The following is a 16,152-nucleotide window of genomic DNA, read 5'->3' as shown; positions in this document are numbered from 1 at the left end:
CAGTCAAACTCGGTTTGACCGGGTCTTCTTCACGGCAGCTTCCTCCAGTGCTCAAATAGAGCTTGCGGGTGGGATCTTGTGGGCCACCACCATGCTTCAAAGGTCTGATCTGAACTGTCCATCCGAAGATCACACTTCCTCTTATCATAGCCTAGAGGACAGAATTTCAAAAGACAGCGAGAATGGGTTCCCTGCCTTTCAAAAGTAGGACGAACGGTGCAATAAGAAATCCAGTGGGCCACACAGAATCTAATCCAAAACCAGCCATCCCTGACTGGTTTTTCGAGAATAACACGTTGGACGGGGTGGATTTTGCAAGAAACACCAAGAAGTGGGCCCCACCAACATTGCAGCTCAGTCCGCAGGCCTTATTTACGCACTTACGGGCTTTATGGCCGTTCAGTGATCATGGGGATGATCGATCCCTTCATTTGGGCGGTCCAAACACCTCCCAAGGTACAACCGACCGATGCCAAGCTGACTGAACAGATCAGATCAGGCAGCAGGCTTCGTTTTGCTGAGATACCATCATTCCAAGAAGTGTCGTTCTTGTTTTTCACACACAGCTATGAAAGTAGTTGCGGAAGATCTTCCGCTGTTGCTGCACACCGTTTCTCTACAGTGGAATCTTCTCACCAACTGTTGCTGCGAAAGCTTTCCACCGTCCCTAGCATGTTATAAAGAGACAAAAGAGAGAGCTTAACCGGGGGGAGAGTGCTGGAACAGTTGGACGTGGATGCACAAGAGAGAGAAAGAGAGAAAGTTTAGATTTATTTTCTTCTTTTACTGTTTTATGATGTTTATGAGATCCAGCCTAATTATGTTGGGCTAAACCCCTTAGCTAGGGCTAAGAGGTGAAGCTTATAGCGTGATGGGAGAATTTATGCATGTGCCTTTTGTTTAGATTGAATGGATTTTGATTTAATTTTATTATAGAAATATTTTTAATTTTTAATGGTCTGTTGTGACTGAAATTACAATAGGTCTGCGATGGCTTTGAGTATTTCTTTTTCCTTATTTTGATTATGACATCAGGAAGCCCTGTTGTTCGCCATCGTCGCCTGGGCATGGTTGGATGTCGGTACCCTTCCTAACCTCCATACATTGTTGATTGGTTAGTAATTAGTTTAATTTTGTTGTTTACTTTGTTTCATGGGCATGGTTTGGTGATGGAATCCATTCTAATTCATATACCTTTCATCTCTTAAAAACTATATCAAAGGAAGTTCAGTCTTGATTTTCATGAAGATGAGACTCTAAGTTCAGTTGAGTTCTTGAAATAGGCATAAGGTCTCCCTGATCTCTACAAATGGATCCTCTGAATCCCTAGTTTCTTACCTCTGAATTATTTAAGTTTTAGATTAATAATTCATCACTATTCCCTCAAATTCATTTGATCTAGATTTTATCTTAATCTAGTTCTAGTTCTAGTGAGTATCAGATTACGCACAGGTTACAGTCCCTTGGGATTCGACCTCGGTCTTATCGAGTTTATTACTACATCACAACCATATACTTGGGGAGTGAACAATCAGGCCCATAGCCTCCATAGGCACATCGTGGTTGGCAGGATTGGACACCAGAAATCTTGTTCTACATGGGGTACTATAGATATCCCTAGGTGAAAGTCCCTAAACCCTTATGGTGCCAGGAGGTTGCTCCAATGTCTACACTTAGTGGGTGCATGAGCGCTAAGTGTCGATTACCAGAAGGCCGCGCTTTCTACTGTGTCGTGGTCAGTTGGAAGGGGGTGCGTCCTTACCTGCCGGAGAGGAGGGGGCAAAGCTAGGCTGAGTTTGACCAGCTCAAGGAATGGGTCCGTTATCGACGATTCGGGCCCAATATTGGCAGATGGATAGTGAGGTCTCTTCCACTGACCTTGTTGTGCGCGATGTGGCGGCAGTATGACTTGGAGTGTACTAGACCCTGGTTATATTCTAAAGTTGAGCTGTATTGATATGTGGACCTAGATGAGAATTGGTGTGCTTGAATTGCATCTTGCATCGCATGGCCTTGGTATGGCCGACATCATTTATGCCTTACATTGCATGGCCTTGGTACGGCTAATAGTGTTCATGGATTTTTCAGCATGTTTCGCATTACTCCGATATTGTATATTTGCATTACTATATTGCGCATACACTTTCACCACCCTTTAAGCTTTCTGTAAGCTTATGTACGACCGTTGCGTGCAGGTGACGTTGGATCGCAGCAGCGCTAAGGTAGGAGTGCATAGCAAATCATCTTGGAGTTTTTTTGTCTATCATCATTGTATTTCCCTTTTATACGCATTGTACTTGTAATTTTTTTTTATCATAGTGAAAATATGATGGAGTTTTTGGTTGTTGTTTGTGGGTTATGCCTTTGGTTATGCTTATTACGAATCAAACTAATATTAAAAAATCCTCCTCGTAGCATCTCAGGATCGGAACCTGGCGGATGGGTGCCGGGAGCCGAGAATGGGGTTCTACGGAGGCTGTCGGTGCTGGATTCAGCGATTGAAAATTTTGTGAGCTTGGTTTCCGAGTTTGGGGCATGACATAGAGTCACCATTGTGAGACTCCATTGTTGAAAATGGTGTATGGACCTGTTTTTATTTCATGTTACCTTGATTTTAGAAGTGTAACTAATAGAAAAAAAGAAGGTATAGTGATGCACTAACATTAATATATTTCCTTGTAGAACATTAAAACAGTTAATATAAGAAGTATATTTCCTTGAATAACATCTAAAAAATCTTTATAGGAGTAAATAACTGTATAACAGAAATCACATTATAGGATTTCTACAGATTATTTCAGTTCTTTAAGATACATATAATCATTCAATCATAGTATATAACCATTCTTACTCAGGCATAACACATGATAGAGTCGATGGTACCACATACATAATATGAGACAGTAATCGGTCAATCAACACAAGTATTATCAAATGCAAACGAAAAGCTTATTTGTATAAGATACCACAATGACCAGTTTTATACGCACCTGTTAATAGATTTTAAATTGAAAAGTACAGATAACTTTGATGATCAGCACACCTACGAGACTGGACTGCAGGAAAGGGCTACAATTAGACCTTGTTTAATGTAAAAATGATGATTAAGGAAGAACGAATATGATCATGTAGAATGTGTTAGGAAGATGGAGTATTTCACTGAAAATACAACATTAAATTACAGATTTCAAAATAACACGGATTATTTCTTAATATTAAGACACATTTATCTTAAACAATGCCTTGATAAGTGCTAACAATGCCTTCATACGTGCCACATATGAAACATTCTTTCTCCAGAATAAGATGATCCATAACAGATCTCTGTAAATTTGAGATTAGAATATTGCCTCCACTGTAACTTAGCAGCTGGGACTCAGACGACACCCAATAATATTTCAGAAGGAATGAGTTAATGGTGATTCAACATTATTAAAGTTATTCTTATATATTCATTCTCGATATGGTTCCGACTACAGAAGCAGATCATAACTCCCAGTCCCTTTGACATGCACAAGTCATGTCACAGGTTACTAGAGGTGAATCCATCTGCTGGATTTTTTGTAGATACTCAGTAATGAGTCAATGGTACAACAAGAGGGATAAATAATTTCGAAAGTATTGCGTGGGTTGTGGGTATCGTAGTTGGGAGAGTACATATGCCGTCTACTCCCCTATCAGATGTGAATGCAAAAAAAAAAAGAAGGGTGATTCGTGCAGTATATAGAGATCTCACGGAAGAAGATGGAAGGGATAAGATCCCCCAATGAATGGGATGGAACTTCTCTTCCCCAAAAAGGCAACAACAGTTTATGATTCATACGCATCCTGATAATGTCTCCATGCACTATACCTGGACCCGGTGGAAACCTGCGTTAACAACTCTACTATAATACGTGGAATGATGTTTTATTTTTAAACCAACCTAATTTAAATGATTTTAAACTCGCAAGTATGCGAATCAGATGTAAATATGGTACGTATTACGAGATCGTTCTCACGAGGACTGGTTATCACAATTCAAAATTAAAGACTCTTCTTAACTAATCCAACAAATATTTGAGCTAGTAATTGAGTAAACTAAACAAAAATCAATGGAAAAATAACCGAGAGCAATAAGGAAAATCCAATCAATGAGAAGACTAGGACTTTCAAATCCACCTCTAATTATCATAAACCTTGTTCTACCTGTTGATTCACCCTAATTCAGATTGATATCAAAATAAATAAAGCGCACTCTATGTCCTTGGTCGGGCACACAGAATGTATAATTCCTTAAAGCATATGGATCATATCTTTCCATCCATGGTCAGGCATGGAGAGATGTAGATTCCTGTTTCTTCCTCTATAGGAACCTGTTCATGGTCAGACACAAGCACCTAGAATAATATTCCAAACAACATCCATAACTAGACTTTGGTTGAGCTCATAGAATGGAGAAGTACAGAGATTTCGGTTAAGCACACTAGAGAAAGAAACAACCCAATCAAATTCAGATAAAATCAACACATACAAAAGTTATTCAAATTAAGGGCTTCATCTCAGCCCTAGCTAAAAGATTAGCAACTCATGGAATCAATTAGGAAAACGGAAAAATAAGATTTATAAGAGAGAAACTTCATTCCCTCCCTTCTTTCTTCTCTTTTTCCAAGCTCTCCTCCAAGCTCTCCCTGGATCTCCGCTCTTGAATTCCCTCCTCTCTCTCTGTTCTCAGCTCCATGTCCAGCCACAGATTCCCCTACCTTCTCTCTTGCTTTCTTCTCTCCAAAACGAGCCTCCTTTTCTTTCTTCCAAAACGAGCCTTTCTTTCCTTTATAGCTCTTAGGTGTGGTGAAGAGCTATGCATGAAAAATAGCAACTGGTGGAGGACAGGACAACTATTTACGCAGCAACAAGTCGGTTGAGAAACAGAAGTCGGTGCGTGTATACCCATTACGCATTGAAAATCGGAGCCTCCCACGTTCCATGTTCCTTGCTTGTTGTCTGTTAAATCAACATCTCCTGGGACGTTCTGAGATGGTCTACATAATGGACGGCTTGGATCGATCATACGAGCCATAGAGGTAGCCCATCAGCTTCCGAAAAACGGACAACCGTCGGGACGCGAACAGAGCATGCAGATTTCTTCTGCTGTGATGCTGGTGGGACCCATTCCCTCATTATTTTGGGAAATCCAATCCATCCATTGGATGGAGGACGAGATTTCTGTCAGGAATACATAGTTTTTACCTTCTTTTGATGAGGCCCACCCGTTATCTTTCTCTGCCGTTCAACCTGCTTTTGAACAAATAGATTTCCATAAGCGCTCTCTTTTGAAATTCGGTCACCTACAATTTGGCAATAGCGATACTGGGATTCTGTTGGACGGTTTAGATTGTCCGTTTGGGCAATGTATGGGGCCCACAACAGCAACCGGTGATGGTGCTGTGCGAACGCTATAACGACAATTGCCGTTTTCAAATCAGAGAAGACGGTTGCTACCGTGCACAGCTAGTGCACATGTACACTATGCACATGCCACGTTAGGTGAGGTCTACTGTAATGTTTCTGCTAAATCTAATCCATCCATTTATTTCATCATCTCATTTAAGGTGTTGGAACCGAAGTTGAGGCATATCCAGAGACCAAGTGGGCCCAAGATCAACGGTTTAGGGGCTGATCTGTTAGTTGGGGCACTTCCATAGTAATCTGAGGGCTGAAATTTGATATGTACGGTTAATTTATGGCCCTCATCTCATGTATGAAGTTTCGAGTCAATCGGATGGTGGAATCCCTGTGATCTTGCATTCCGGACTAATTTCGGGTCATTTTAATGCGAATGGCTTGATTTCCTCGGATCCCTAGCATATAAATTATTCAATATTGGTCCTCTGGAGTGCGTCCCTTGCTCTGGTGACTTCAGAGTGTCAAATCTACGCTTGTAGTACTCTTTTTCCATCAACGCTCTTGATTTCATCCTGCAACAAAAATATAATTAAAATACTCCGTTAAGCATTATCATATACGTAAAATCAGGTAATAATTGGGGTCTGATATGCAATATTCGACCCTCATCATGGAACAGAGGTGGAATAAGGGCAACTTCAATGGCGAGTCGACGATGATGCTATGCATAGACCACTCGATAACCATGACATGCTCAGAACATGCAATACCGCAACCTCTTCCAATCTCCAACTGTGAGGATGGAGAGATAGGGTGAGGGAGAGATCACCTGAGAATGATGGTCCACAGGAATGAAAAAGTAAAAATGATTTATTTTTTTTTTGCATTGGCGGTGCAGTGCAATGACTTTGTCACTCTTACCGACGCACTGTACACTGACAGCACTAACGCGTGGAAGCGGAAGAGTTGGTTTGGCGTCGTACTCGGGTCGATCGTGGATGTCCATTTTTAATTCGAATTCAAACACTGGAAACGTACTATTTACGTCAGTTTATAGTACAGTACCACGTGGCCCCGAAATCCAAACACGCCCTTAGGGTCAACCGTGATATTTGTTTTGCATCGAATCTGATCACATGGTCATATATACCAGGGACGCCGGGGATTAGCTACTACAGGTTAAGTAGGGAGACTGGCTAATGAAGTTATGTCACCAATTTTACTAAGCCCTACCATGATGTATATATTGTATCGACACCGTCCATCTATTTGGAGATATCATTTTATAGAATAAGCCTAGGAATGAGGTAGATACAAAGCTGTAGTGGACCCTACCACATAAAATAGTGGAGAGAGTGATGCCCACCCATTGAAACCTTTTTAAGGTCCACCATGATGTTTATTTGAGATCCAACCTGTTCATACGTTAACATAGACATTAAAGATGGAAAACACAAATATCAGTTTAATCGAAAACTTTTGTAGCACTTATAAGTTTTTAATGGTGGGCTTCACTCTCTCCACTGTTTTTGTGGTGGGTCCACTTAAGGTTTGGATCTGACTCAATTTTTGGGTCATGCCTTAAAATGATCTCTCCAAATCAATGAACGGTGTGGATATAAAACATACATCATGGCAGGGCCGACAGAACTTGATTACGTTACTTCAGTGGGAGTCTCCTTACTCAACTTGTCAGTAGCGAATCCGCGTCCCATATATATCCGGATAAATGTAAAAAACCACTATCAGCTTGATCCAAAACTTCTGCGTGCCTCCGGAGAAGTTTGTAATGATGGGCATTGGTCCACTTGAGCTTTGGATTCGCATATTTTTTTTAGGCTTGTGCACTAAAATAATCTTTAAAAAATGGATGGAAGGCTTCGATAAAACACATAAATCACCCCACGTATCGCTGCATATCGTCCAGTCAGGGGCATGATTCAATCCCCTTCCAGTTATTGATACTCATGCTGCGTATCAGGCTTTACACGCATACACAGCCGCTTAAAAGCTGCGTGTATTAACTGGCATTTTTAACCTTGTAATAAAAGGGAAGGGTGCGGATTAGGTATTACCCGCATAACATTTTAGTGGGTGTTACCCTTACCATATGTTGTGTATCCACTCCGTCTATCGTTTTTTTTATAGCCCATTTTAGTACAAATTTTCAAAAATTAAGCATATCCAAATCTCATGTTGGCCATATCATAAGAAACAGTGATGATTGATTGCTTACCATTAAAATTTTCCATGGCCCACTGTAAGCAGATCTGTAATGTTTATTTTCCATCCAAACCGTTGATAAGGTCAACCAAAACTTAATGAAGGTAAAATACCAGCACTAACTTCATTCAAAACCTTTATAGCCTACAAAAAGCTTTTAATGGTCATTCACTACTTTTCCAGTAGTGTGGTCCACTAGAGATTTGGATATGCCTGAGTTTTGGATAACCCCCTTAAATGAGTTGAAAAAACGTAGGGGAAGCATGGATATGAAACACATTCATCAAGGTGGGCCCCATCTGGTAAGGGTAACATCTACTCGATAACAACTAATCTGCCCCAGAAATAAAATGCCCGCATATCTAATGGTAAAGGCAAGTAACTGTAAATTTTAGATACATGTGAACTTGTATAGATAAAATGGACGACTAATTTGAATTAATATAGGCCACATATGCAATTTCCAGGTAATTTATAAGTGCTTGCACATCATCCAGTTTTTCTCCTTCTCAAGATAGCGAAAAACACTAGCTCCAGTAGCACGTGAAACGTGCACGTGTAAGGAAGAGATGTCAATGGGCCAGATCTATGGTGAGTGGGCCCAGGCCTGAGTTTGCCACTGATCAGGTGGGCTTGCCCAAGGCGGGCCGAACTCTACACGTTTCCTACCTAAAGCGAACGGCTCGACTCCTTGAGCTGGCTCTACACACAGGTGCACCCCACAAGCATATGCTGTAACAAGAACCATCACTGTTGGAGACTTGTAGAAGTTGGGTGTAGCAATGGGCCGGGCTAAGCAAGGTTGGGGCATGGCCCAACACTTAAGGTTAAAGGCACAAGCATGGACCCAAAATATTCGGCTGAGCCGGGGCTAAACCGGCTTGGCACAAAATTTTATAAAATCCCTATTTTCCCACTTAAATGCTCCTAATCTGTCCATTGATAAAGTAGGCTGGACATGCACGAGGAAAAGCAAACAGTTAAATGAATTAAATTAATGGTCTACATTGGGTTGCCCGGTTAAGAATTAGAATAACATATTTGTATAACGTAATATATGAAAATATGAGATTAGGTCAAGTTAAAATGATATGTGTATGCAAAAGCCCGGATCCAAAATTGATCCCGCCATGCGTGCTTGCCCCAGCCCTACCAATGAGCCAAGCTACAATCTAGATACGAGTCCGGCTCTATGAGACCCACCATGATGTCTAGGTTTTATCCATGCTATCCATCCATTTTGCCCTATCATTTTAGGGTACCAGCCCAAAAATAAGGCAGATTCAATGCTCAACTGGACCATACAGCTGGGAGTTGAATGCCCTCCATTAAAATCTTCTTAGGAAGTATATAAGTTTTTGATCAAGTTGATATTTGTGTTTTTGCTTCATCTGGGTCTATGTGACCTTATGAATAGGTTGGATTGCAAATAAACATCATAATAGGCCCTAAGAAGGTTTCAGTGGTGCGTGTTATTATCACTGTTGCTTCTTGTAGTGTGGCCAGTTGAGCCTTGGATCTGCCTACTTTTTGGTTCATGCCCTAAAACCATTTGGAAAAATGTAAGAACGGCGTGCATAAAACCAATACAATGTGGTAGGCACATTGGAACCCCTTCTAAGACCAACTCCATCCAGGCAAAGGCAGGACGCAATCCACCTTGCTAGAACTTGAGTCATTGCTTAATAAGCATGTGCACTTTTTTCCCATTAGTAAGGTCGTGCCGGCTTGGATGAAGGAAAAACATAAATATCAACTTAATCCAGAACTTTTGTAGCCACCGAGAAGATTTTAATGGTGGGACTTTTTCCTATGATGGGTCCATCTGAATATAAGATCTGCCTCATTTTTAGGCTCTTGCCCTAAAATAATAATGCAACATGGATGGGCAATGTGGATAAAGCACATACATTATGGTGGGGGTGCACAAAGAACTGTCTAATAGCCACTCTCCATTGGCAATGTCTTTAAGTTGTAGACTGTAGGCAATCCACATCCAAAATTATATGATTCACATGTTAAGTGGGCAACAGTTTGAAATTGCGTGGAATAAGATACCATAACTATGCATGGAAGCTTGGAGGAGCTATGGAATGGTGGTTGTCCTAGAGGGGTGTGATTAGGACTAATAAAAATTTATGTCTTGTAAATCTAATTACTTTAAGTAATATGTCAATTAAACTAAACAAGATAATTAACTCTAAGGCTTTCAAATTAATAGAGGGTCCAATCATATAAACTACTAAAGATATGCCAATTGAGCAACTAATCTATAATTGATAGTGTACATGTGTGTAGGATGCTCTAACTATTCAAATTCTAACATTCATCTAATCATGTATACATATAATTTAACAAAACAATCACATTAAACATAATTAGAAAAGTATACAAAATGACAATCCCAAACACAAGCATGTATAGTGGTTCGGTTGTTCTACTCCGCTCCTGACGGACGCACTCTCCCTGAGTGTACTGGATTTCACTATCGAACGTTTTAAATTAGATTCACCTCTAACCTTTACAAACGTAAGCTCTCGCTGGAGGCCTACACAAGAACTTACCCATATACCCACCCGTGTCGGTAGCCCATGCAAGGACTTACCATGCACACACCTATGTTGGTGGCTTACATAAAGACTTACCCATGTACACACCTATGTCGGTGGCCTATACAAGGACTTACACATGTACTCACTCATGTTGGTAGCGATATGGTCCTACATAAGAACCTACATGAGTTTGGGTTACAAGCTCTACACTCAATCCTACACAAGGAATGAGTGTGTGGACTCACTAATTGACATTTACTTGTCGAATTGAGCCCATTTGATGTGCCATTTCAGGTTGCTTGATCGATGCTCTCCTGTGCTTCAATTAGTTTCGCTTTTGCTCCCCCAATCATTGATACTAATGCGTTAATAGTGCTTTAACTCCAAGATCAACACCTTGCATGCAATGCAACTTTGAAGTGACCAATGTGATGGGGGGTTGGTAGAATCTATTACAACTAATGAGATAGTTGAAATCCCATGGGATTCACTTATAAGGTCTTCTAGATGATTTAGACAAATGATATACCAAGAGAATTGAGTATAATCTTTAAAAAAAATGGTGGAGTTCAAGTTCATCTTCTCATAAGAGGTTTGAATTCTTATTAAAGTGTTGAAGCTCGTGAAAATGACTTGCAACTCATGTGATTAGAGGTCTAGGATATGGGATATCAATGTGGAATAATCTAGCCTTCTATTGCACAAAAACATATCTGTTTGCCCAAAAATTGAACGCCATTTTATAAGAAATCAATTTGTAACGGCTATAAAACGGCTAGTTAACAGTTCCGTCAATGGGATCGAAATGCCATTTGATGGGATCAAAAGTCCTTCGATAGGATCGAACTGTCCGTTAATCCTATAATAAAAATTCAGTAATTTATCTGTTTCGTTGCTAGACTAATTCTTTGATCAGATCGAGTGGTCATTTGATTCCATCAATTCCCATCAACAACATGTCGATGAGATCGATGACTACTCGAAAACTATTATTCTGGGCATACAATTTCACAAAAGCTTTGCATCTTTCCTAGTGTTACTTATTATGTTCCAATTTTGGTTCTAAGGCTAAGGAGGGGTGATCAACAATAGTTTACCTAACAAGGTTAAGATCATCCAGAGGTATATGTTATTTTGAGTTAAGTATTAGGGTTATCAAGGCGCCTTATATACATGTTCTTCACTTCCTTGATGCTTCGGCCTTCATGTGTATTCGGTCTTTAGCTTTTAATGGCTCAACCGACTCCCCAACATACTGATACACATGATTAACAAACAAGATGCACAAATCAGTGCACTAAGATAGTTTATTAACAAGTGGTGACAAAAAAACCAAGTTTTTTTTTTTTGTTGTCCATTTGTTTATAATGCATTAGACTACTTCCTCGTGGACAAGGTCTGCCCGTAGCTGAGGCATCTTACATGGTGCAATCATCAAGATGGGTGGACTCATCGTAGTCTTGCTTGCTTTCATGCATGTGCAACACAACGAGCATGGTTGTGCCTCGCGTGGGTCATTAAAAAACTGGATTACAAAGCTGAGGTCCAACCCTCGACCTAAAGTTTGGGCACAATCCTACTCTTAACGCATTAGTAGTTCCATTGATTATATTCAAATCCTGGCATGCTTAAGACATGAGCTTATCACCATAGATCAATTAGGCCTAAATTCGAGCCCTAAAAGCGATGGGGGCCTGGGAAGACCATCGCCGAGTAAGGGTGGCAACTATTGCGAAAAAAGGCCCGCACTTGATCAATGCCAACGAGGCTAAAACACAAAAGCCAAAAGGGAAACACCGAAACAAAAGGACAATGGGCACATGGATTTACATGGTTTTGCAGTATACCTACTCCATGAGGCAGTAAAACAAACTTCTTCACTAGAAACAAGAGAAACATAAATACAAAGCTTACCTCTCTCCTAACCATATAAGGAATACCTTAGATGATGAATACTATGGAATGGGACTACCCTCTCTACCAATGGCTCTCCTTATATAGATCACAAAGAGTGTGAACGCCAAAGCCTAGGAGAATTGTTCTCCGTACGTGGCCGTAGGTATGAGAGAGTAGGAGAGAGAGAGAAGGAGATGTTCACTCCCCAAGTATAGGGTTGTGATATAGTAATAAACTCGGTGAGACCGAGGTCGTATCCCAAGGGACTAATACCTGTACGTTATCTGAAACTAAGTAGAACTATAACTAGACTAAGATGAAATCTAAATCGACTATAATTTGAGGAATAATGATGAAATAATTATCTAAAACTTCAAGAATTCAGGGAAAGGAAACTAGGAATTCAGAGGATCCACTTGTAGAGATCAGGGAGATCTTATGCCTGCTTTAAGAACTCAACTAGACTTAAAGTCCCATCTTCATCCAGTTGAAGAGTGTAACCATGAAAATCAAGACTGAACTTCCTTTGATATTGTTTTTAAGAGATGAAAGGTATATGAATTAGAATGGATTCCATCACCAAACCATGCCCAGGAGACAAAGTAAACAACAGAATTAAACTAATTACCAACCAATCAACAATGTATAAAGGTTAAGAAGGGTATCGTCATCTGACCATGCTCAGGAGACGATGGTGAACAATAGGGCTTCCTGACGTCGTAAACATAAAAAGGAAAGGAACATGCTCAAAGCTATCGCAGACCTATTGTAATTTTAGTCACAACAGACCATTAAAAACTAAAAATATTCCCTTAATTAAACTAAAATCAGTATCAGTTTAGTCTAAACAAAAGGCACAAGCAAAAAGTCTCCCATCACGCTACAAGCTTCACCTCTTAGCCCTAGCTAAGAGGTTTAGCCCGACATGATGGGGGCTAAAGCACTCCAAAATTAAGGAAAAAAGAAAACAAGAAATGAATAAAACTAAAACTAACAACTCTCTGCCTTGCACTCCACGTCTCCAGATTCCCTCCCTTCCTCACTCTCTCTCCTTTTTATAGCTGTGAAGGTTGGTCGGGAGTTTTATGCACAAGAGTCGGTCGTGCAGCAACAGCGGAAGATCTTTCGCAACAGCGTACGAAACTGTACGCAGGGTAGCTGCGCTGATGCTTGATGGGGTCCACTTAGTCTTTCCTTAGAGGAATCCACGCCGTCCACCAGATTCCTCTCAAAATTTCAGTTAGAATGGTATATTTTTGATCGTCCGTTGATGTGGTCCACAGGCTCTTTCTTTCTATCGTCTGTCGTCTGTCAAAGGGTTGAAAATCACCTTACCGTCTTTGTTTGGAAATCTTCCTCCTAGGCCGTGATACGTTGGCCCCTTCAAGCCTGATAGACGGTCCCAATCTTCTTCTTGGGTCGTGATGATGGCCCACAGGAAAACCGCAACCCCTGTTGCGAAACTGAGGCTACGACGCGGTTCTGTGATGGTCGGTGGACCAGTGATCGATGACAGGTGTAAAATCGACTCCGTCTATTGGCTTCAGGATGAAAAACCATTTGGATGTGGTCACTTTTGGATCGAATTCGGCGTGGCCCATAGGATTTTTCTCACTGTCGTCCATCCTGCGTTGTACAACAATCCATGTGCGTACACGTGCAAGGGACCTAAAGAAAAGCTTGGAAAGGGGCGTGACCCTCTTCTGGAACGAATGGTAGGTCCAGATCATCCATTTGGATGATGAGTGGGCCCCACTGGAAAAACCCACGTCGGACAGCGAAAACGCTGTTACGTTTTTTTAAAATTTGGAAGAAGAAGTCGGTCAGCGTGTGCTTTTCAACTTTGGCTGTAATGATGCACATCTAGTGCATGTGTGCTATGCACATGTACCATGTAAAGTGGTTTCCATCTTACCGTATATGAGACATCCGTTCCGTCCATCCATTTTTTCAGCTCATTTAATGAGTTGAGACCAAAATTAAAGCATATCCAGATACTAGGTGGGCCCCAATTCACTGATTTATAGGTTGATCTGTCTGTTGGGCCACTTCCAGAGGGATCCGATGGTTTAAATTTGACTTGTACAGTTCATTTATAATCCTTAGGCCACATATGGAGTTTCGAGCTGAACAGATGGTGAAAACCTTGTGATCATGCATTCTGGCTGACTTCTAGGCCACTCGAGCTTCAGCTTCTCAATTTCCTTGGATCTTTGGTATGTAAATCCGTCGATCTTGGTCCCCTAGAGTCCGTCCCTTGCCTTCGTGAATTCAGATCGTCAAATCCACGCTTTTAGTACCCCTTTCAATCCAGGTTCCTAAATACACCTTGCATCACAAACACGATTAAATTGAGCCATTAAACAGTACCATGTTTGTAAATCCAGGCAATAACTGGGGTCTAATATGCAATATTTGACCCTCAACAGGAGACGGAAAGAGTGAGAGTCCATCTCTTAGTAGGAGACATACTCTCCACCGCCATAACATTCTCCCACTTGAAGACTAATTTCTCTAATATTATGAAAAACACTTCCAATACATTTGTCTAAACATCACAAATTGCCATGTAACAACAAACCCATGAGAAGTCTTACACCAAACAAACTTATCCCTTACAATAGGCCTCGTTAACATATATGCTATGTTGTCGTTAATGTGAATCTTCTGCAATGAAATCTGATCATCTTCTACCACGTCGCAAACAAAGTGTACTGAACATTAATTGCTTGGTCTGAGCATGAAATGCCAGATTCTTAGCCAAGTGAATCACTACCACTTTCTACTTGAATTTCAATTATTCTATCAACTTCATCAACCAAATAACTTCCTTACATGCTTGTGTAACTGACATGTGGACAAGGCCACCACTAATTGTAGTCTCACTGTTAGTGTACCTATTTGTCAATCATGTAAGTCTATATGTCATTGAGTCGGTTGAGCTCTTAGAAGTTGAAGACCAAAGACACGAAAGGACAAGACGCAACAAGGAGTGAAGAACATGTAAATTGAGGTGCCTTAATGACCATATCATTAGACCTAAAACAACATAGCCTCTAAATGATTCTTAACTTATAAGTAAATACTTGGTTGATCATCACATAACCTTATAAGCTATATTGGAACATAAGAAGATAGGCTCAAAGAGATGCAAAGCTTTTGCAAATCAAACAGCCCAAACATGTCAATCCTACGAAGCTTAGTAGAGTGTGTGTGTGCATGCACAATGCAAATGATAAGAATACAAATATTAGAGTATACAGAAGATAATGAAGGGCTAAGCTGCCAAGTCCATGAATGTTATTAGCCATATCAATGCTTTGCAATGCAAGACCTAAGTGGTTGAATGTCATATGCTAGAGATGCAACACAAACATGCCAATCCTCAACTAGTCCACATATAAGTATAGGTCATATTTGTAAACATTATCGGGGTCTACTACACTCCAACGCTGCTGCCGCCCATAGAGCACATGACCAAGCAAGTGGAACAGACCTTACTATCTGTCTCATCAGTGGTATGTCAATGCTCACCCGGCTCGTCGATAACGAACCCATTTACGAGCTGCTCAGACTCAACCTACCTTACAACCCCCTATCTTGAGGCAGATAAGGTCACACCCCTTTTCAACCAACATCGACATAGTGGGAGATGCGACCTACTGGTATTTGACACTCAGGCGCTCATGCTATCCACTCGGTCTTGATGTTGATGTATCTTATTGGTACCACAAGGATTTATGGACTTTAACCTAAGGACATCCATAGCTCCCTAATGTTAGAACAGATATTTCCAGCATCCAATCCGGCCATCCATGATATGCCTATGGAGGCCACAACCTCGATGTCGCTAGGATGTAAAAATAATTGTGACATATAAAATGCATGAGTCATACTGTCCAAGTATGCACTAAACCTGCACATACCACGCGATCATGTGGGGTAACCCTATCTCATATGAGCTCTCCTAAGTATCTCAAGTTGAAAGGTGTATGCTACGATCAATCATCCTTCACAACACACATATGAATGATGCGTATAGGCATATAAATGAGCATGATATCTATTATATTAAACATGATATCAGTGTGTTATA

At 40.7% G+C, this 16,152-nt stretch overlaps 1 protein-coding gene across 1 annotated transcript in view; it reads left to right on the top strand.

The window, feature by feature from the left end:
- Positions 1–408: 408 nt before the first annotated feature.
- LOC131230522 (uncharacterized) overlaps positions 409–16,152 on the top strand; it is a 54,723-nt gene continuing 38,979 nt past the window's right edge. Inside the window, exon 1 of the mRNA XM_058226434.1 lies at positions 409–551. Within this exon, the coding sequence (XP_058082417.1) occupies positions 409–551 (143 nt within the window). The remainder of the gene's footprint in view (positions 552–16,152) is intronic.

Source organism: Magnolia sinica, chromosome 17 (genome assembly GCF_029962835.1).
Source record: "Magnolia sinica isolate HGM2019 chromosome 17, MsV1, whole genome shotgun sequence".
In the NCBI taxonomy this organism is placed as follows: Eukaryota; Viridiplantae; Streptophyta; class Magnoliopsida; order Magnoliales; family Magnoliaceae; genus Magnolia; species Magnolia sinica.
The sequence above is the reverse complement of the archived record's forward strand: the minus strand, read 5'-3'. Positions and strand labels throughout refer to the sequence as shown.